This window comes from Anas platyrhynchos, chromosome 27, assembly GCF_047663525.1.
Source record: "Anas platyrhynchos isolate ZD024472 breed Pekin duck chromosome 27, IASCAAS_PekinDuck_T2T, whole genome shotgun sequence".
NCBI lineage: Eukaryota > Metazoa > Chordata > Aves > Anseriformes > Anatidae > Anas > Anas platyrhynchos.
This window is the reverse complement of record NC_092613.1, coordinates 5,678,368-5,696,698: the sequence shown is the minus strand read 5'-3', so window position 1 is coordinate 5,696,698 and position 18,331 is coordinate 5,678,368. Positions and strand designations below refer to the sequence as shown.

The 18,331-nt window shown below is 56.8% G+C and overlaps 1 protein-coding gene across 1 annotated transcript; it reads left to right on the top strand.

Moving 5' to 3' along the window:
- Window positions 1–13,435: 13,435 nt before the first annotated feature.
- Window positions 13,436–17,871, top strand: BTG2 (BTG anti-proliferation factor 2). The gene is made up of 2 exons (XM_027445174.3): window positions 13,436–13,820; window positions 14,726–17,871. Exons 1-2 carry the CDS (start codon window positions 13,670–13,672, stop codon window positions 15,064–15,066), a joined length of 492 nt encoding a protein of 163 aa, XP_027300975.1. The 5' UTR covers window positions 13,436–13,669; the 3' UTR covers window positions 15,067–17,871.
- The last annotated feature ends 460 nt before the right edge of the window (window positions 17,872–18,331 follow it).

The window sequence follows — 18,331 nt, the reverse complement described above, 5'->3', positions numbered from 1 at the left end:
CCTGAAAAAGGGGCAAGAAAGCAGCCCTGGATCAGAGCACGCTGAAAGCGGTGTGTTATTTGGTGTGGGTTATACATATGTATGCACATTTGGAAATCTGGGCACTTTACAGCAAGTCTCTGAGATAGTTTTATGTCAAAACTGCCTGACAGCTCCTTGGCTTCGGGGAAAACCCCATGCCAGGCTCAGAATCCCTAGCAAGGCCCCCAGAAAATGCATCCTACCTGCCTGGCAAGGCTTTGCTCCAGCTCTGCCTGGCACGGCTTTGCTCTCTGCCCTCCCTCCAGCTCTGACACGGCTGTAGGCTGTGCAGTTCCTCCTTTCACGTGGGTGGCTGCGCGATAAAACAGCTCTGCTCCGTGCCTACGTGGTGTAGGTGAAAAAAAAAATAAATAAATCAGGCTACCAAGGTTACAGAGCTGTGAGGAGGAGAGAGTTAATCTGCAAAAAGCTTTCTACCCCTGCATCAACAGCCCCAAATGAAGGACAATTACAGTGCTGCTGTTGTGGGATCCAGGCTCAGCTGGAAAGTCCCTTTGCAACCCCAGCCTGAGCCCAGGGCCTCCCAGCAGCTCCTGCCCTGCTGCCATAAGGGACGGTCACACCCCGGGCCCTAATCTTATCACAGCCCGGTGGAAACTTGTTCAGCAGGGCCATGGAGCGAGATGCAAAGTGGGTCCGTGAGGAATCCTCCTGCTTTTCTCATGTTGGCCAAAGCTTGGTCAGAATCTTTTCTCTCCCATGTGCGATTCCTTTCTTTGCTTAGTTCAAGCTGCATCGAGTGTAATTAGGCAGCCCCATATAATTAAGACAATTATGTAAGGTAAGCACCCCGCAGAGTAATTGTGGGCAATTTTTAGCATACCCAGGGGCGGTTGTAGGGCCCAAGGTGGCCCTTCAAATGATTTACCTGCTCACATGTCTCTAAAGCACTCATCCTAGGTGTGTCCTAGGTGGCCTCTTTGAAGTGGACGTTATTGTTCTGCTCCTGCTGAGAAACAGCTGGCTGGAGAAGTGCTCTTTTTTTTTTTTTTTTTTTTTTTTTTTCTTCTGTCTTACAAAAAGGGAGTTTCATATCGTGTTTCTATTCTGACGGACTGAAACTGAGACCTGAGTTGCAAGTGACCCAGATTCAGATGTGACCTGCCAGAAGCAGGGCTTGGAGAGCTCTCCCTCCACAGGTGGAGCGTGGGTTGCTCTAGGCACAGGCTTGCTTTTGCTCATTGTTCTCCTTTCTCTTTTTGATGAGAAATTCCACCCAGGGTCTGGAAATCTTCCCAAGAAAACGGTGCTGACACGAACAGACTTCCTTGAAATGTTTTGTTTGTAGTGGAAGGCACGTCAGTTCTGCCGCAAACACCACGAGGCTCCCCCTTTAGGTCCTGTACTTTTGAGAATAAAGGCAGCCCTCTGCTCCCTGCTAGCCCTCTGCCGTGTTCCTTGAAGCCGTTTTATCCCTTCCCTACCTGAATATCGACCTCTGCTCAATCAGCAAAATGCCCGAGGCACGCCAGATCCTAATCTGCATCTCAGCTCTGAATCTGGAGTCACTCTGTTCTCATTCGGGGAAATGTGAGCCCGGACCTGGCTGTGAACTGAACACCAGCACCAGTCCTGGTACGGTTCAGCTAGGAAGGATGGCATTACAATTCAGGGGCTCTAGGAAGTGGTGGGTTGGAAAAAATTGCCTCATTTCCCACCCCCACTTTGCAGGCAGAGCCCTTCTGTGGCTGCACAGCCACCTCTGCCTGTGCTTCGAGGAGGGGGCGTCATGAGCACGAAGGATTTTTGTCCCCAAGGTAGCAGAGATGCCCACAGGGCACGGGTTTGCTCTTGGGCTTGTCCAGATCCTCCTCTAACTTGCCAGCAGTGTGTACCTGTACAGCTGGGGTGCTTTCTAATGCACGTGTTCCAATCTACACAGAGCTGAGACCTTCCCTTTGTGAAAGGAAAGCTGCGAGGGCTCTGAGCTCGTTCTGGGACAGTGCAGGCTGTGGGGAAAGGCTGAGGTATCAGCGTGTGGTGTTACGATGTCTGCTCGCTAGGCCTGGTTTTCTGCAATGCATCCGTCCAAGGGAGCTCCGGGGATGCCAGTGAATGTAATAATTTTGGTTGTTTCCGAGGGGTTTAGGATCACACTGGGTCGTCTCCCCTCTCCCCTCCCCAAGACACACATCGGCCTCCAGAACTGACGTCTGATTTTATGCTGTATTCTTTTTTCTCTGCCTGTTTTAGCTGACTCCTATGGTTCAGCCCTTACCATGGATGCACCGAGCTAGCTCGTGTTTTCAGTTTTCCTCTTAGCAACAACCTTTTTTTAATTAAAAGCTCACCCCTCGCAGGAGGGGAAGAAAAGCATCCAACCCGAGGAGACTTGTGATGAGATCTCAAGCGCTGGCAATTCTGAGCTGGAATTTCTGATGGTGGAATGGAACAGTTTGGGCACAATGTGGCCTTGCTAAAAAGAGGGAAAACAACCATTTATGGCAGACAAATGGGTGCAATCGCCAAGCAAGGGCTCTCCTGGGCTCTGGAGAAGGCAGGGTGAAGGGTGCATGGGTTATTATTAGCTGCTTTGTATCATAAAGAGGGCCTTCGGTTGCCTGGTCTCTGCGAAAGCTGCTGCACTCAGGAGTACTCTTGAGAAGGAGGGAGTGGAAAGCAGGAATTTCAGCCCCTTTTAAGGTCTGTTTACTCTTCCAGCCTCCGCAGATTTCAAGGGCATTGTATACGAAGCAAATCCGCCATGGTTATCGTGGTGAGAGCTGGAGGCGCAGGAGGGACTGGCGATCCCTGGGGCCCTGTCAGCCAGGAGTTATGGGCTCCGTGGAGATGTTTTCCTGCTCCACGGGGCCATTTCTGTACCGAGTGGCCATGGCCTGGGTTGAGAACGGCTCCTGGCTCCACAGGGACCATAAAAAAACAGCCCTGTGCCTTGTGTTCAAAGGGCTTGTTGGTGCCAGCAAACTGGAAGGCGACTTTCCCCTCTCTTCCCTCCTGCACAGCGTTTTCTGTGAGGACACCGCAGCACTGATCCTCTGTAAAAGGTGATGGTCTCATCGCTGCATTCCCAGCTCCTGCACTAGAGGTACAGCTTTTCAGGCACAGAAGTCTCCAGGTGCTTTCATAACCAGAGGCAAGCCTCCACGTGCATCAGGAAACTGAGGCACCTCGTGAGCAGAGAGCTGCTTTTGCAAACACCCCGCAGGTGGGTGCCAGCAGCAGGACCAGCCCCGCTGTGCTTGTTCAGCTGCTTCTCAGGCCAGCTGGGAGGCACGCCATCCCAAACACACACCACAGAGCTGGGCAGTAAGGGATTGCAGCCCCACTTTGCTCTTTACAGTGGGTACCAGGGGTGTAGTTAGCTCTTGAACTCTGGGAGCCTCCAACAAATGCCTTGGTAGATGGCCAGGGTCCAGTACTGGAGGTGGCAGAAGTGTGAGCTGCAGCTAGGAGTGGCCGTCACTTTGTGTGGTGGGACAGGCCATTCCCCCATTTCTGCTGGGGGGCAGAAATGACTTTGTGACCTGCAACTCCTGTTTTACACTGCCACGACATCCTCAGTGCTGAGATCCAGGTTCCTCAAACGCTGGTGATCAGTTTTGGGGCAGCTCTTACAGCACGAGCATTACATTTCAAATCTTGGGTTACCAAACAAGACTTCACATCCAGTCTTGAGTACAATCAGGGAGAGCAGACGGCTGGGAATGACAGGCAAAAGATCTGAGCTGCAGATGTGCTGTGCCTCCACGAGGCTCTCACATCACACACCGGGCTCATCTTGTCCCAGAGCTGCTGGGGACAGAAAGGGGATGACTGGGGGGCGAGGAACCTGAGCTGTGGGGGGACATCCCAGCTGAGCTCCTGGCTCCATCACAAACCACTGGCTGCCCCCAGGCGTGACATTTTGCTTCCCCATGACTCAGTTTACCTTCTGGGAAATAGAGGGGAAGGGAAGAAATAACACCTTACCTTGTCACCTAATTTTGCGGGATACTCTATTAAAGTCACTTTAATGGGGCAGTTGAGGACCCTGTTATAATGAAAATTAATAAATCTGCTGAACTCTGACTGCAGTTCCCAGGTCTGGGCCCCAGCCAGCTGCAGTTTCTCTCCCAGTTTAACGTAGCCAGGTTTTGCTGCACTGATGGTGAGGCTGGGAGTGCATGTGCCTCGCTGCAAGTCCTGGCAGACCTGGCCCTCCTGTCTCGCAGTCCTTGGGGTACCCCGGGAAGGTGGGCACAGTGCTGAGATCAGGGGGTTGCCCAGGCTATGAAGGGAAGCAGTGGGATGCATCCTGCTCTATCAGAGGGGCTCCGATCTCTGCCTGGCCCCTCTGTCCCCCATCCCTGGCCCGTGCTGATGTCTTGGCTGCTGGCAGATTGGATTGCACGTTCCCAGCTGGGAGGGAGGTTTCCTGACAGAGCTCCATGTATAATTCACTCAGCATGGCCTCAGCCAAGACTCGGTACAGGGAGGGGAAAATGGCTTATTGTTTTTCCAAACCTCCTTTTGTTTCCTAAGGAATGTGGCTGCAAAGCCCTGCTGCTGCCAGAGCCTCTCTCGAGAGCCCTGCTCCAAAGGTAGGTCTTCCGTGGGACTGCTGTGCCCAGCGGGGGATGCCAGCAAGTGAACTTGTTGTTTCTTTTGCAACCCAGCAGCTGTTCCCCCCGTAACACAGCTCGCCCCACTCTCCATCCTCCCAGGCACCGTGGCGCTCGGCGTTCCCTCTGCACAGCCTTTTCCTCTGTCACCTCACGGGGACCGGTGCCCATGTGCTGCATTTCCAGCCCTTCTTCTTGGCCTGTCTTAGCCACCTCGTTTGCTTTTTAGTGCCTGCTCAAATTCCAGAGGTGCTGAGAGATCCCGGACAGCTTCGCTGACCTCCCTGTGGGAGATGGGAACATAGCTGCCGAGGGTGGGAGTGGGACCGTCCCTGCCATTACTGCTGGGTGGGGTGGGGCAGGGCTGCAGGGTAACTGGGCTCCCAAAGCATTAATTAGAGTCTGAGCTGGTGATGAGCGTGCGGAGGACAATCGTTTCAAGGAGCTCTGGGGAATGCTGGTCAGCACAGGCAGGACTGAAGTGGCCTGGTCCCGGCTCTGGCAGAGTCCCCCAGGCCAGCTCTGTGACCATCACAGCCCTGCCATGCCTCAGGGGCAGCCTCCCGGAGGCCATTTCCAGGATGTCGATGTTATGTTTAGCTTAGGCGGGTTAAAATGTACCAGTTTCATTCCAAACCTAGCTCCTACGTGAAGCTCCCGGGTTTTTGTAAGGGGAGACCGAAGTCCTGTGCAGGAATTGAGCAATAGGGCAAGGCCTTGGACAGGCACCAAGGTCTGACCTGAAAATGGCTCAGGAATCCAGACCCCACCTCCTCTCCTCAAATGTACACAGATAAAATCACGACTGCTTTAATTCCTTTAAATACAAGTGGAAAAATGCCCCCAGAGACTCTGCTGAAGCCTCAGTTCTTGCTGAAATGCAGAAAGACGAAGAGAGAGCTTATGTGCTGCCTCTGTGAGTAATAGATGTGGCTCTAACCTGAAACCTGGGATCCAAACCCAGATGAACTCTGTGTGCAATCCACAGCCATGCCTAAACCCAGATTTTTGAGTAAATGACCCCTACTTTACTAACTAGCCACCTCCCTCCTTCCCTCCCTGGCTGCACACACCCTGGCAGCTCAGGGCGAGCTCCAGCTCCCAGGCCAGCCATCTGGTCGAGCCCAGCCTCTCTGACCTTCCTTGAACAACAAAACTTTCTGTGTGACTTCTGCAGCAGGTCAAAGAAGAAAACCACATCAGCTTCCCCCCTGAAGCCCACGAGGCAGCAGTAAAAGACGTCAGCAAGCCAAAACGAGGGGGGCGTTTACTCCGGTCTGTAGGATTTGGGCTGGGGGGGAGGTTTGGGAAGCACCCGTGGGTGGCTGCATGCGGTACACCCAGCGCAGGTGCAGCACCCACCAAAAAAACAAGTAGCTGGCTTTGCTGGGGAGGGCTGGGAATCCTTGGGAAGAGCCTAGAGCAGTCCTGCAGAATCCACCTGCTGTTCCGGAGGTCTCTCTCCGTGAGGGGATCAGCCTGCCTCTTGGGAAAGGGCACCACCCAGATCTAAGCCCTGCTAGGGTGTTGCCCTGCTTTATCTGGGCCGTCTTTGTGCGCTAATTGATGTTTGCAGGGCTGGGGAGGTTTGCTGGGCTCTGGGAAGCACGGGCTTCTTTCATATTTGTGGGTGTAGCCTGAGAAGAACCCCAAGGACCTTCTCCCAGTGTCCCTTCTCTCCCACGCTGGAGCCTGGACCATCTGTGAGCTTCAGCTCCCGATGGCCGTGAGACAACAGGTCCCCGGGGATTTGCTGTCTGGGCACATAAAGGCCACAGGGAGATGGATGGATTGGGCAGAGCTTCGTCAGCGGAGCAGCTAGAGATAAAACCTGACATAATCCGTGCCGTGGAGTCGAGCTGGGGACCAAGACGAGGACTGGTGGGGAGGGAGAGAAGGGCAGCCAGACCCAGAGCTTGTGATGGCCGGGAGATTCTGGAGTTAGCCACGGCCAGGTCAGGTTGCCATAAATGAATTGGCTGTGGTCATAACAGTGCTGGTGTAGGCCAAAATCTGGAAGTTTTGGAGCTGCTTGGCTTCTCCTGTTAGCAGCACCAGCCACACTAACGCTTTGAAGTCTGCATGGGACAGGCTTGAACTCTTCAGCCTTGTGGGAAAACACAGCTCTTCCCTGAAAGATCCCATTTCTTTTTGACACCGTACGTCCTACGGAGCCCTTCAGCAAAGGACCGAGTGGGGGTAGCTCAGGTGCCTGATGCTGCAACAGAAATCACTTGAATCCCTAACCATCTCCTCCTCCTCTCCTCTCAAGTGTGGGTAAACCAGCTGCTCTTCGTGGGCTGTCAGAAAACAGCCCCAAGCCCCGCAGAGACTCCCGGCTCCGAGCAGGGGCGGTGAATTCACTCAGCGGCTGCTACAGCAACGCTGCCGCCGGTGCTCCTGCCCTTGTTTTGCTGCCGACGACTGGGGTTGCCATGGTGCCGTGAGGCACGTTACCCCGCATTAATGCTTTATAAGCAATAAACGCCGATTTCGGCAACGTGCTGCTCGGGCAGCTCGTCGCAGCGTAGCTCCCCGGCCGAGCCGGAGCTTGGCAGGCGAGCCGCCCTCTCACCACTTGAAAAATCCCGTCTCGTGGTTTCAGCCAGAGGGTTTTTCTGAACTTCTCATTTCTAAGAAAAGAAAAATCCCTTTTTCGTAGCACGGCTACGTTGGAGTGAAGTGTGAAAGCCCTATATATAGCCCTCCGGCCTGCCCGAGAAGGAGGGGTGTGAGTGAGGTAGGCCCCAGCAGGGAGCTTTGCCTGGAAAGCTCTGGGGAATGCAGGCGCTGCGGCACCAGGGCCTGCAGCTCGCAGGAGGGGCCCCGTGCCTTGCCTTTGTGGCTTTGAGCAAGGCCCAGCATCTCCTAGGGCTCCATTTCCAACCCTCACAGCTGCCTGCTCCCCCGTAGATCCTAAATCCCAGTTCACATGGTCGAGCTGAGGAGGATTTGGCTCCTGCGTCCCGTGGCGTTGGTGGGTTCGCCACCAGTTGCTGGTGTATTTACCTATCCCTGGCTACAGGGAGGGAAATCATGTTTTGACCAGAGCTGTGTGTGTGTTCGGGGACTTTCTGGGGCAGACACACCCCAGGGTGCTGCAATAGGGGCACTGTGCACACCCCGGTGTCTCACACGAGCTGTTCACCTTGGGCGCTGAGGGGCTGCTCGGGGGCAGAGGGTTGGAGCGGACACTGCTGTCCTCCCAGAGCCCCACTGATCCTTGCTCCATTTCTGAGTGCACACCAGGGCTCTGAACTCCTTTTTATCTCGGGGACTAACAAGCCCGTTCCAGGCTTTACAGCTGGAGACTTTCTCTGGACCTGCCCGTGCAAAGTCCTCCATCCCCACCCTGCTCTGGGCCTGCCGCCGCGCTGAGCGCCCTGCTGTGGACCCCTTCTCTCGCCCCCTTCAACCTCCTCCGGCTTTGTTCGACAGGAACAGGGGTAGGCGGAGGCAGAGGCATCCTGCAAAGAGGATGTGGAAAAAAACAATAACCAAATGCAGAGAACAGGAAACCATCTGTGAAATCAGCGTGAGGTCAGCGACGTACCTTCCCCGACGTGGCAGCTCCAAGAGGAACTATTGTCTGAGGCTTCTCCTCCGGCCACTAAGGTCGGGCGTTGAGCAAATGTCCCCTTGCACAAGGCTCTGTCAGTATGGGTTCAGCTAGTGAGGCCAAGGAGAAAGCCTCCAGAGTGCACTTAAGGCAGCTGGAGCCAGCGAGTGCTCAGTACCGTTGGAAAAACTAGGCCCAAAGTCCTCAGAAATTCGAAGAAAAAGCAATTACTGTGGTTGCAGCTCCCTCGAGCGCGGCAATGTTTGCTTCCTAAAATACTCCCGAACAGATGTGACATTTGCAGCAGGTCAGATATGTTGTTTGCCATGAGGAAACAACGGCCTGCAATACAGAAGGAGGCTCGGAGGGAGGTTGTTCTGAGGAGGGCGTCTCCTGGGTCTCTGCAGGCAGTGGCAGAAGCCCCGGGCTCGTGCTGCAAAAGCTGCTGTGCTCAAATGCTGGAGGGCATCCAGCCCTCAGCCCGTGTACCCTCTTCAAATGAGGCAGAGGGGAATATTTAGCATCCCGAGAGCCTGCAAACGGAGCTGCCCCGACATGCCTGAAGCGTGCCTCTGCATGTCCCATCCACGCTGCAGATGCTGGTGGAGGGAGGGCGGCTGGGTACAGGCAGCACAGGCAGGCCCAGCACAGGACCCGGCTGCCAAAACGCATTCGGGCCCCAAAATAGGGGGCAGGGGGCACGGCACAGCGCACGCCGTGGGGGCACGAGGGCTGGTGAGCTTCCAGGAGCGCGGCCTGGCGAGAAGATGCTCAGCGCTTCTCCTGGCTGGGCACCCGTGCGTGCTGCAAAACCAAGGGCTAGTCGAGGGAGATAACAGGTTAAAGAGGCTTCGGTGTCTGTCCCCATCTCCTTGCCCCTCTCTGATGCGTTTCACACGGTTCGCTCAGTCTTATTTCACAACCTCGTGTTTTGAAAGGACTTATTAGCTCTAAGTGTAGGCTGGGCATCAGACTCTTGCTTTATTGTTTACCCTGCCTGCTAGGCCTGTTTCTGGGGTCAGACCCGGGTTACCAATTACAGCCCTGATTAAACACACCAGCCCTGCTTACCCCTGGGCTTTTTTTCCCCTTAAATTCCCAGTGACTGCGCTTACCCGGTGCTAGCACCCAGGTGGCTGCTGGCAGCACGATCCCGATGTCTGCGCCTTCTCCGGCAGAGCCAGATAATGAGATTTGAACGGGGCCAGTACATCTCTTATTTTTACAGTTCAGAACAAGAGGTTTTTTTTTTTTTTTCCCCTTAACATAAAGCCAGCCAGCCCTCGCCTTCCCAAATCCACCCAGCTAACCTTAAAATCCTTCCCAAGCGCTAGGGTAATTGGGAAGGACCCAACCAGGAGAAGTGATGGCTAATTTAGCAAGCTGTGGGACACGTCTAATCGGGAGGATTTAAAACGTTAATTCTGCATGTAACTAGTTCGCTGCTGATAACGGGGGGCATGGATTCGTGGCTGTTGGACTGGTGGCTGACCCAAAGGATATTCCCGAGCTGGGTTTTGTGCCGGATGCCTCAGGAACTTCAGCCCACCGTGGTGAGAAAGGTGCCCCCTCCAAAATTTCCAGCTCAGAGCCGAGCGTGGGAACAGCTTCCTTTTAGGTGTACGCAAACACCCCGAGCTGCTGACTCCTGCAAAGCCCCAGTCCCTGTGAGCTGTGCTGAGTTTTAACCCTTGATTGCAAGCCAAACGCTCCCCTTTTATTGTAAAGCTTCCAGCTCGACTGGTTTCCAACCTCCTTTGGATAAGCGGAGCATTTGGAAGCCTATCTGAACGCCTCCTTCCTGCCCAACCAGTCCCCAGGCTGGTCTGGCCGATCGCTATGGTGAGGTTTATTGTTTTGGTGTGCTTTTTTTTTTTAAATTGAAATCTAAATGCTCTCAGCCATTTCCAGCTAAACACAGGGCGGAAACTAATCTAGCCAGAATGACATTAAAGCCGCTCTGCCTTCGCTTTTTAAAATGAATTTTATTTTCTAATTGTTTGTTTACTCCCCGGCTCCTCAAAGCGGTCGGAAGGCGTGCATTAAGCCTCCTGCCCCGTCTTTAAGCCTGCCCGTCTCGCTGTAACAGGGCCAGAAGTTATGGGCGCGTAACCCGCTTAGAGGCCCTTGAGCTCCACAGGAAATCTCTGATTGGGAGGGCTTAACGAAGCCAATCTGATTTGGGGGGAGCCGGGCCTGTGTCAGCCCTCTGCCCGGAGAGCCCCGGTGATTAGGAACAAACGGAGGACCTGAATTGGGAGGATGGTGCCGCGCTTACTTCATCCACTTGCGGAGCAGGGGGGACCAGGGGAACCTGCTGGCCGAGGCCACATCAGCAGCAGCGCTGCTGCTCCTGGCAGCACGCCGCGCCTGCTCCCCGCGCTATTCTTGGCAGGCCAGAGGACAGGACACCTCTTGCTGCCGTTGTCATCCAGTGACTCAAGGCTGGGCAATGCCAGCCAAGTGCTTTTGAACGTGATCCTTCTGCTGGCCGGGGGCACAGCCCCTGCTCCTTGCCCGCTCAGTCGAGTTGCCAGCTCCGCTCAGGCCTCCTGGGCTTCGCCACGGCAGAAAAGTTGGCCTCACTTTGCCTTTTCCCGGTGCATTTATACGGAGGTGTCTGCGCTGATGGCTTTGTTTGCTTCCTAATTTTCCGCCGGTGATGACGGTGCCCACAGGCTCCAAGGGCGTTTGCTGGCTGGCAGCACAGGTGTGTTTGAAGCAATCAAGCTCTGCGTGGACGGGCTCGCGCTGGGTGTTTGTGCAGCCTCTTCCAGGGGCCCCCCGGCTGCTGCTGCAGCACAGATCTCCTCCCCCCGCATTGTGCCGTGCTCGCATGGACCCATGCGCTCTTTCATGTGTGTTGCTGACTTAAAAAAAAAAAAAAAAAAGTCCTTAGACTTTAATCCTCGGGTTTATTTCAAAGCTTACAAAGACAAATCTGGTTTATAGCAAGAGATTTGCCTGGTTCCTTGTGCTTTGCGGATGAATGGAGCGGCAGATGGAGCGGGGAGGGAGGACCCGGGGACCCCTTGGCTCTATCTTCTTGCTGGCTTGACCCTACTTGTGCGCTGCTGCCTTCTGAGCTGTGCAGAACAAGAAACGGGGTCAGTACAGACCTCTGCTCGGGCACTACATTTTCTATTGCCGTCTTCTATGATTTCCAAAGCTATTTTCCTACTCTTTTCTCCCATTTGTGGGCTTCGCACTGCTACGTAGCCATCCCCTCGTGCTTCAAGTGCAAAGTCCCAAGCACAGCGCCTGCACGAAGGAACGACAGAGGTGTGAATAAAATGAACTGCAGACTCTGGAAGCAAAAAAGCCTCAAAAAATCCAGCTTTGAGTCACGGAAAATGATTGGAGCCTGGAGACCTGCTGTGCTAAGAGCTGCCCCACAAACTCCCCTTTGCTGAGTGCTCTCGGACGGCTCTTGCCAAAAGCGGGGTGCCCAGGTGGGCCAGGACCCTGAGGGGTCCCACGGCAGCCACGATGGGGTGGGGGCAGGCAGTGGGGCTGCACGCTCCTCCTGCACTTTCTGGGGAGCGAATGCAATGCTGGGATGGGAGCAGCATTTGGGAACCGCTGTGCCTGGGCTCGCAGGGCAGCAGCTCCTTGGGCAGAGGCAGTGGCAGTCTCCAGCTGCACTTGCTGCCAGGTGAGGTCCTGGCCATTGAACCCCTTCCCACTGGGGACCGCACCAGATCTGTGCCCTCAGATCCTCCCCCAGAGCACCGGGAGAGGTGCGGGGCTGCCAGACGATGGCTCACAACAACCCCACTTCTCTGCCAAGGGATGTTCGTTCAGAAAACCCATCCTGTTTTGACACTAACTCTCTCAGGGCTGATCAAAGCACAGGCAAGAACAGAGCCTGGCCTCCTACAGCAGCTGCTGTAGCTTCGGGCCAGTTTCAGCAGAGGCTGGGCTGCCTCCATCCCGGGCAGCGGGGCCGGCAGCGGGGCCAGCCGCTGCAGCTCCCCATTTTTTGGTGGTTTTTGGCTGCTGCTCGCGTCCTGCTCAGCACCGGGGCCATGCTCTGCTCCCAGCGCTTCTCCTCTGCTGCTGGGCTGGATGCAGGCACCCGAGGACGCTTCCTTCATCTCGCTGCCTGCCTCGGCTTGCTCGCCCCGCTCCGTGACGGGACACGTCCTGGCGCTGCAGCCACCTCCTCCTGCTCTCCTCGCTCCTCGCCTCGAATGCTCCCTGGGCAGGGGGACAAAGGCGGCTGCTGCAGTGTCCCCCTCGCCCCCTGGGGTGCTGCTGAGCTCTCTCTGACATTTTGGGGATCTCCAGAAAGGCTTTGGCCTTGCCCAGAGCCCGGTGATGGGGGCACAAGGACCTGCGATGTGTCTCGGGGGACTTTTGGGGATGGAAACCTGCCCGTGCGCCCCTGGGGAGGTGCGGTGCCCTGTGCGGGGTGGCAGCACCCGGCCGTGCTGGAGGCAAGGGGGGAGAGGGGACGGAGATGGGGACGGTCACAGGTGGCTGAGCTGTGGTGTCCCAGCCCAGAAGTGGCACCGAGAGCTCCGGTGCTGAGCTCTGGGGACCACCAGGACCCCTTGTGCCAGCCCCGTCCCACAGTGCCAAAGGGCTCCGGGGCTGTGGGGATCCCTTTGTGGGGGCGACCTGTGCCTGGGGGTCTGTGTCCGCATCCATGCAGGCACCCAGCAGTGGGCAGGGGAAGGAAGCCTGGCACTGGTGGTCCCAAATCCCCCGGGCTGTGGGGCCGGGGTCCCACACAGCACCCACCACCCCGCTCCACGGGGTGCACAGCACCCAAGGGTGACCTGGCACCACCTCCCCCAACACCACAAAGGACACCAGGACCCGGGGTGCCCCCCAGCACTCGGGACACCCCGGGGGGACCCTGCCTGACCCCATTCTCCCATGGGACCCCCAAAAACCCTCCTGGGGCCCCGGGGCTGGGGGGGGGGGGCGGTGGGGGCCGATCCTGGTCCTGATCTTGATCCGGATCCGGATTCTGGTTCTGATCCCGATCCGGATTCTGAACCCGATCCTGGTCTCGATCCGGATTCTGATCCCGGTCCCGATCCCTTCCCCCCCCCCCCCCCCCCTTTTTCCCTCCCCCCTCCCCCGCCCCCCTCCTCCTGCTCCCCCCGCCCCCCCCCGTGCTGACGTCACTCCTTCCATGGCGCTGAGCTCAGGCGCTATTTGCATACCGCCGCCCGCCTCAGCCAATGGGAGGCGCCGCTCCGATGACGCCTCCCCCCGGCGCTCTATATAAGGGCGGCCCCGAACCCGCGGCCCCCGTGAACCGAGCCGGGAGCAGCGGGGCCGCCGCGGGCCGGGACCAGCCGGGACCCCCCCCCCCCCCCCCCGGGCCGAACCGGGACCCTCCGAACCGAGCCGGGACCCCCCCGAACAGGGCCCATCCGAGCCGAACCGGGCTGATCTGAGCCGAACCGGGTCCCCCCGGCTTGATCTGAGCCGAACCCAGCCGTACCGGGACCCCGGACCCCCCCCCCCCCCCTTTTTTAACCGCACAGCCATGAGCCCCCGGCGCGGCCCCCCCCGGCCCGAGATGCTGCCCGAGATCGCCGCCGCCGTCGGTTTCGTCTCCGGTCTCCTGCGGACCCGGGGCTGTGTCAGCGAGCAGCAGCTGCAGGTCTTCAGCGGGGCGCTGCGGGAGGCGCTGGCAGGTGAGGACCCCCCCCAGGGGCCATCCGAGACCCCCCCGGGGCTTTTCTCCTCGGCAGGACCCGGAGCCCACTCGGGGGTCTTGCCCCGTGGCCGTCCCGACCCGGTGTCCCCTCCCTGGGGACTTGCTGGGTGCCCCATAGTGCTGGGTGCCTGGTTGTGCCCCCCCCCCGTGCCCCCCAGGGGGCTGGTACCCATCCGTGTACCTCCCCCCCCTTCCCCAGCACCCACCCGTGTTCCCTTGGGTGCTGGGTGTCCGCCTGTGCCTTGCTTGGGTGCCCACCCGTGTCCCTCTGGGGTCCTGGGTGAGCACCTCCTGCCTCCCCCAAAGGTGAGGAGCTGGACCCCAGCTGGGGGGGTTTGTGTCTCGACCCCCCAGTGGCACCCCACAGCCGGGATGGCCCCCAGCTGCTCTCCGTGCCCTGTGTCTGTGGGGTTTCGGTGCCCCCCACGCACCCATTTGGTGCCCAGCACCCGCTGGGTGGTGCGGGCGTCCCCTCCCAGCCGAAAGCAGCCTTTGTGTTATCAGCCCCGGGACGGGGTGGGTTGCTCGGTGCTGCCCCGAGATAAGGGGCAGTGACCTGCCCCCAGAGGCAGGCTGACCCGAAGGCTGCCCCCCATCTGTGCTGGGGTGGTGCTGCTGGTATTGTATCCCAAGTGGCCGGGGTGAGGTTTTGGGGTCCTGTCTGCAACCCCCCACTGTCCTGCCTGGGGTTTTAGGACCCGAAGAGTGACAGCCCTGTGCCTGGGAGCAAGCGGCAGCCAAAAAGCTGAGCTCTGTGCCCTGGTGTCCCCGATGGAGGCAGCCGAAGGAGGATTCGGTTCCCTCTGCCTTTGTGGGATCCCCTGGGGACTGCAGCAGGACACGGCTGCTCACCGCTCCCCCCCCTCTCGCTTCCCTTTGCAGAGCACTACAAACACCACTGGTTTCCCGAGAAACCCTTCAAAGGCTCCGGCTACCGCTGCATCCGCATCAACCACAAAATGGACCCCATTATCAGCAAGGCAGCGAGCCAGATCGGACTCAGCCTCCCGCAGCTCTACCAGCTCCTGCCCAGCGAGCTCACGCTCTGGGTGGACCCCTACGAGGTCTCGTACCGCATCGGGGAGGACGGCTCCATCTGCGTCTTGTACGAAGCGACCGCCACGAAACCCGGGAGCTCCTACGGGATGCTCACCTGTAAGAACCAGATGATGTTCGGTCGCACCAGCCCTTCCAAAAACTACATCATGACTGTCTCCAGCTAAATACTCCTCATGTCCTTACACTGCCAAGACACGGGCTACTGTATACCTCACCTGAGGATCTATTTTTAAAATGAAGAGCTATTTATATTTTTTAAGAAAATCCAAGAAAATCCAAAATTAAAATATTGGGCACTGCTTCAGACAGGAGCAGTGTTTTCGGTGCCTTTTTTAAAGCTGTTGCAAGCTTATGAGTTTTTATTATGAAGCCGATATCTACCTAATTAGTGTTGGATGGCAATTGCAGTAGGCTGGCTTGCTCACTTGGGCAGCTCGGAATGGAGGAAGAGGGGGAAGAGGCAGGCTGGGACGTGTGGCTGGTGGGGGGAGATGTCACCCCCCTGTCCTGGTTCCTAGCAGCGTTGTCACCAAGCGTTGCGATGCTGTTTGGGAAGGGACAAGGGGGAGTTGCCATCTTTTCTTCACCAGTTTCACTTCCCAGCTCGGCTGATCTCTGGGTGCCTGGATAAATTGTGCAGGGGAACCTTGCCCTGAGGGCTGGGTGATGCTGGGGGCCCTGGGACCTCTCCTGCTCTGGCTTTTTTGGACCTACCAACTCTGAGTGCTGCAGCTCTGGGCTGCCCCCCCTGGAGCACAAAGCAAGGGGCAGCGCATGGCTGGTCTCCAACCCCTCCATCTCCTGCCTGCTGCTGGGCTGAGGGGGCCCTGGGGGTGTCCTCGCCACGTGAAACACCCGAGGCAGAGATGCGGTGGCTGGGGAAGCACCAGGCTGTGCTGTGGAGGTCCCCAGGATGAATTTTGCAGGCGCTGTGGTGGCACCGGAGTGCTCCTTGTTCCTGGTGCTCCCCAGTACCTGGCTGTCACCACAGCTTTCTGCACAGGCAGGGTGCTCCAGACCCTGAAATCAGCTCTGAATTACAAGGCCTGCCCGCTCTGGAGGGCTCAGACATCCAGCCCGTGGCCTCTTGCGTATAAAAATTGCCTAATCTGGTGCTGACGACCTGCTGCGTCACTTCTCCGGAAGAGCTGAAGCAACTTGCCTTGTGCCCTAGAGGTTGGTGTTGGATCCTCTTTTGCCTTCTCTCCTAAAATCCCAAAGTATCGGGGATCTCTGCCCGCTGTGCTTGCTGCAGTTCTGAGGCTGGGGTGCTCAGGTGCTTTGGGGTCAGTTTTGCTTTTAAATTCTCCCCTCCTCTCCCTTCTCTTCCTCCCCTGGGTGCTCAGCAAGAGGCTGACCCCGGGAGCTGGCTCAACTGAGACCTCGCTGGGGGCACCGCCTGGTTCCGATCTCCTGGTCCAAAACCGTTTTGCACAACTAATGCCTGGTCCTGGGCTTTGCCCCTTCAAGCAGAGCTCATGAAATCCCCGTGGTACTTGTCTTCAGGGAGATTTCCTGAGCTTTGTTTGAGGTTTGGCCCTTAAACTGCTCCAGCTCCCTCAGGTTGGGTGGGAACCAGCGGTGCTGCCCCAAAAACTCGACCTGCCTGCTGGGGAATGAGCCTTTACCGGGATGCTCCGTGTCCCTTGCCTTTTTCCTAACCAGCTGGTGCTCCTCCAGGGATCCTGGGAGAAGTGATTGAAAAACCAGGGCATTGACGTGGTTTGCTCTTAACGAAACTTTCCCCGAGCTGTTTTCGCAGCGCGCTCTTTACCTTCCTCTTTTCTTGACCCAGCAGCCGACTGGCATAACCAGAGTTGTTCTTTCCCAGCCTTTGATGAATCAAGTTCTCAGACAATTGTGCAATATATTTCAAAACCCTGAACGCTCTGGGAGAGGAAGGAAGCCTCCTGTCTGCCCCAGTGCTTAGCTTTGTTTTTAATATTAAAAATAGCATCGCTTCCCCGGCTCGGACTGCTTTTCAGGTGGAAAAGTAAGTTCAGATTTCTGTAGCAGTTTCAAATCGCAATTTCCTGAACTGGAAATGGTTTTCCTTGATGGGTAACTCCCCGCTTGACATTTTAGCAGGATTTGTTTGTCCCTGGGCAGTTGCAGGCGGTAGCTCTGAAGTTGCATCACTTCCCTCTGCATCGCTTGAGTCTCTCACATCTCCAGAGCAGAAGCTGAAGGAGGCGCCGGGGCTTTTCCCCCGGTGACCTTGTGCAAGGGGTGACATCACCCAGAGGGGAGCACTGGGGAACTTCCAAAAAGCAAGCTCTTTTTTCAAGGAAAAAGGATCTGAGCTCAAGTCATCCCTTAAATCTGGTTTTGTGGGAAGCTCCCCAGGAGCTGCCGTGTGCTCTGCTGGGTGGGAGTCCCCTGGAGGCTGCCCCTGGGGTTGTCATTTGTCCCCATCGCTGCAGTCGGGAGGTTTTTCCCCCTGTTTTACCCTCTTACCAGAAAAAGAGCTGGTGAGGAGCGGCAGCCCACACCAAAGGAACACACTAACCCCAGCGTGCCCCCGCTCACCAAGCAGAAATAGCCGAGTTCTCCGTCCCCAGGTGGAGGAGTTTGGTGGTAAAGGTGTCTTGTTAGCTCCAAAATCCACCCGGATCCGGGTGCGACCCATTTCTCTTGTAGCTGGTTCCATGTAAAAGCTGTGAATTAGTGTGCTGTTGCCTTTTTTTTTTTTTTGCCTACAAGCCTGATGCTCACTTTTAGGGCCGGATGGTGTGTGTTTTAGGAGTGTGTCTCGGGGGGGGGGGGGTTCCTCTCCCCGGTTAAACAAGCTGGACTGTTGAACGGGACCTGCTTTTTGTGTCTGGAAATGGGAGCGAGTCTGTAAGCTGCGCTGGGAGGAGGGAGTGGATGGTTTCTCATTGTACAGTAGTGTTTTTATATACGGGATGTACAGATCCTTGACAGACGTAATGCTTTTGTTACTTTAATAAAAATGTAGCAGTACCAGAGCCTTGTCGTCTTCCTGGGAAGTGCTGAGTGCTCACAAAGGGTTGGGATCATGGCTGGGATCCCGCAAGTGCTGGGGGCTTGGGTAACGCGTGGCTGGCTGCCAACACCCGGCTGGGAGGAAGAGGAGGAGGAGGAAGAAAGCTGCTTACTCAAGGTGCTGACTCGAAGCCTGACCCTCCAGCCCCAAGGAGCAGAGGCTGGGAATGTGGCTGACTAACCCTGGGTGTCCTGCCACAGCTCCTTCCCACGCTCATTTGGCTCTCCTGGGCTGGGCACTGGGGGCTCAGGGCACATTTTGGAAATCCCAGCTCCAGCCAGGGCAGTGAGGTGCTAGAGCTGAGTGCCAGCTCTTCCCCGATACTACGAAGAACACCAAAAAATCTTGGAAGTGGGTGATTCATGGCACAGAAGCGGCTCCTGGTTGCCCCCAGAGGAGCTGACCCTATGGGGTGGTACAAA

Bases quoted from the DNA above. Each gene is read 5' to 3' on its own strand.
- BTG2 (XM_027445174.3), top strand. From the start codon at position 13,670: ATGAGCCCCCGGCGCGGCCCCCCCCGGCCCGAGATGCTGCCCGAGATC. The intron at 13,821-14,725 runs GTGAGGACCCCC...TTCCCTTTGCAG, and splicing joins GCTGCGGGAGGCGCTGGCAG to AGCACTACAAACACCACTGG.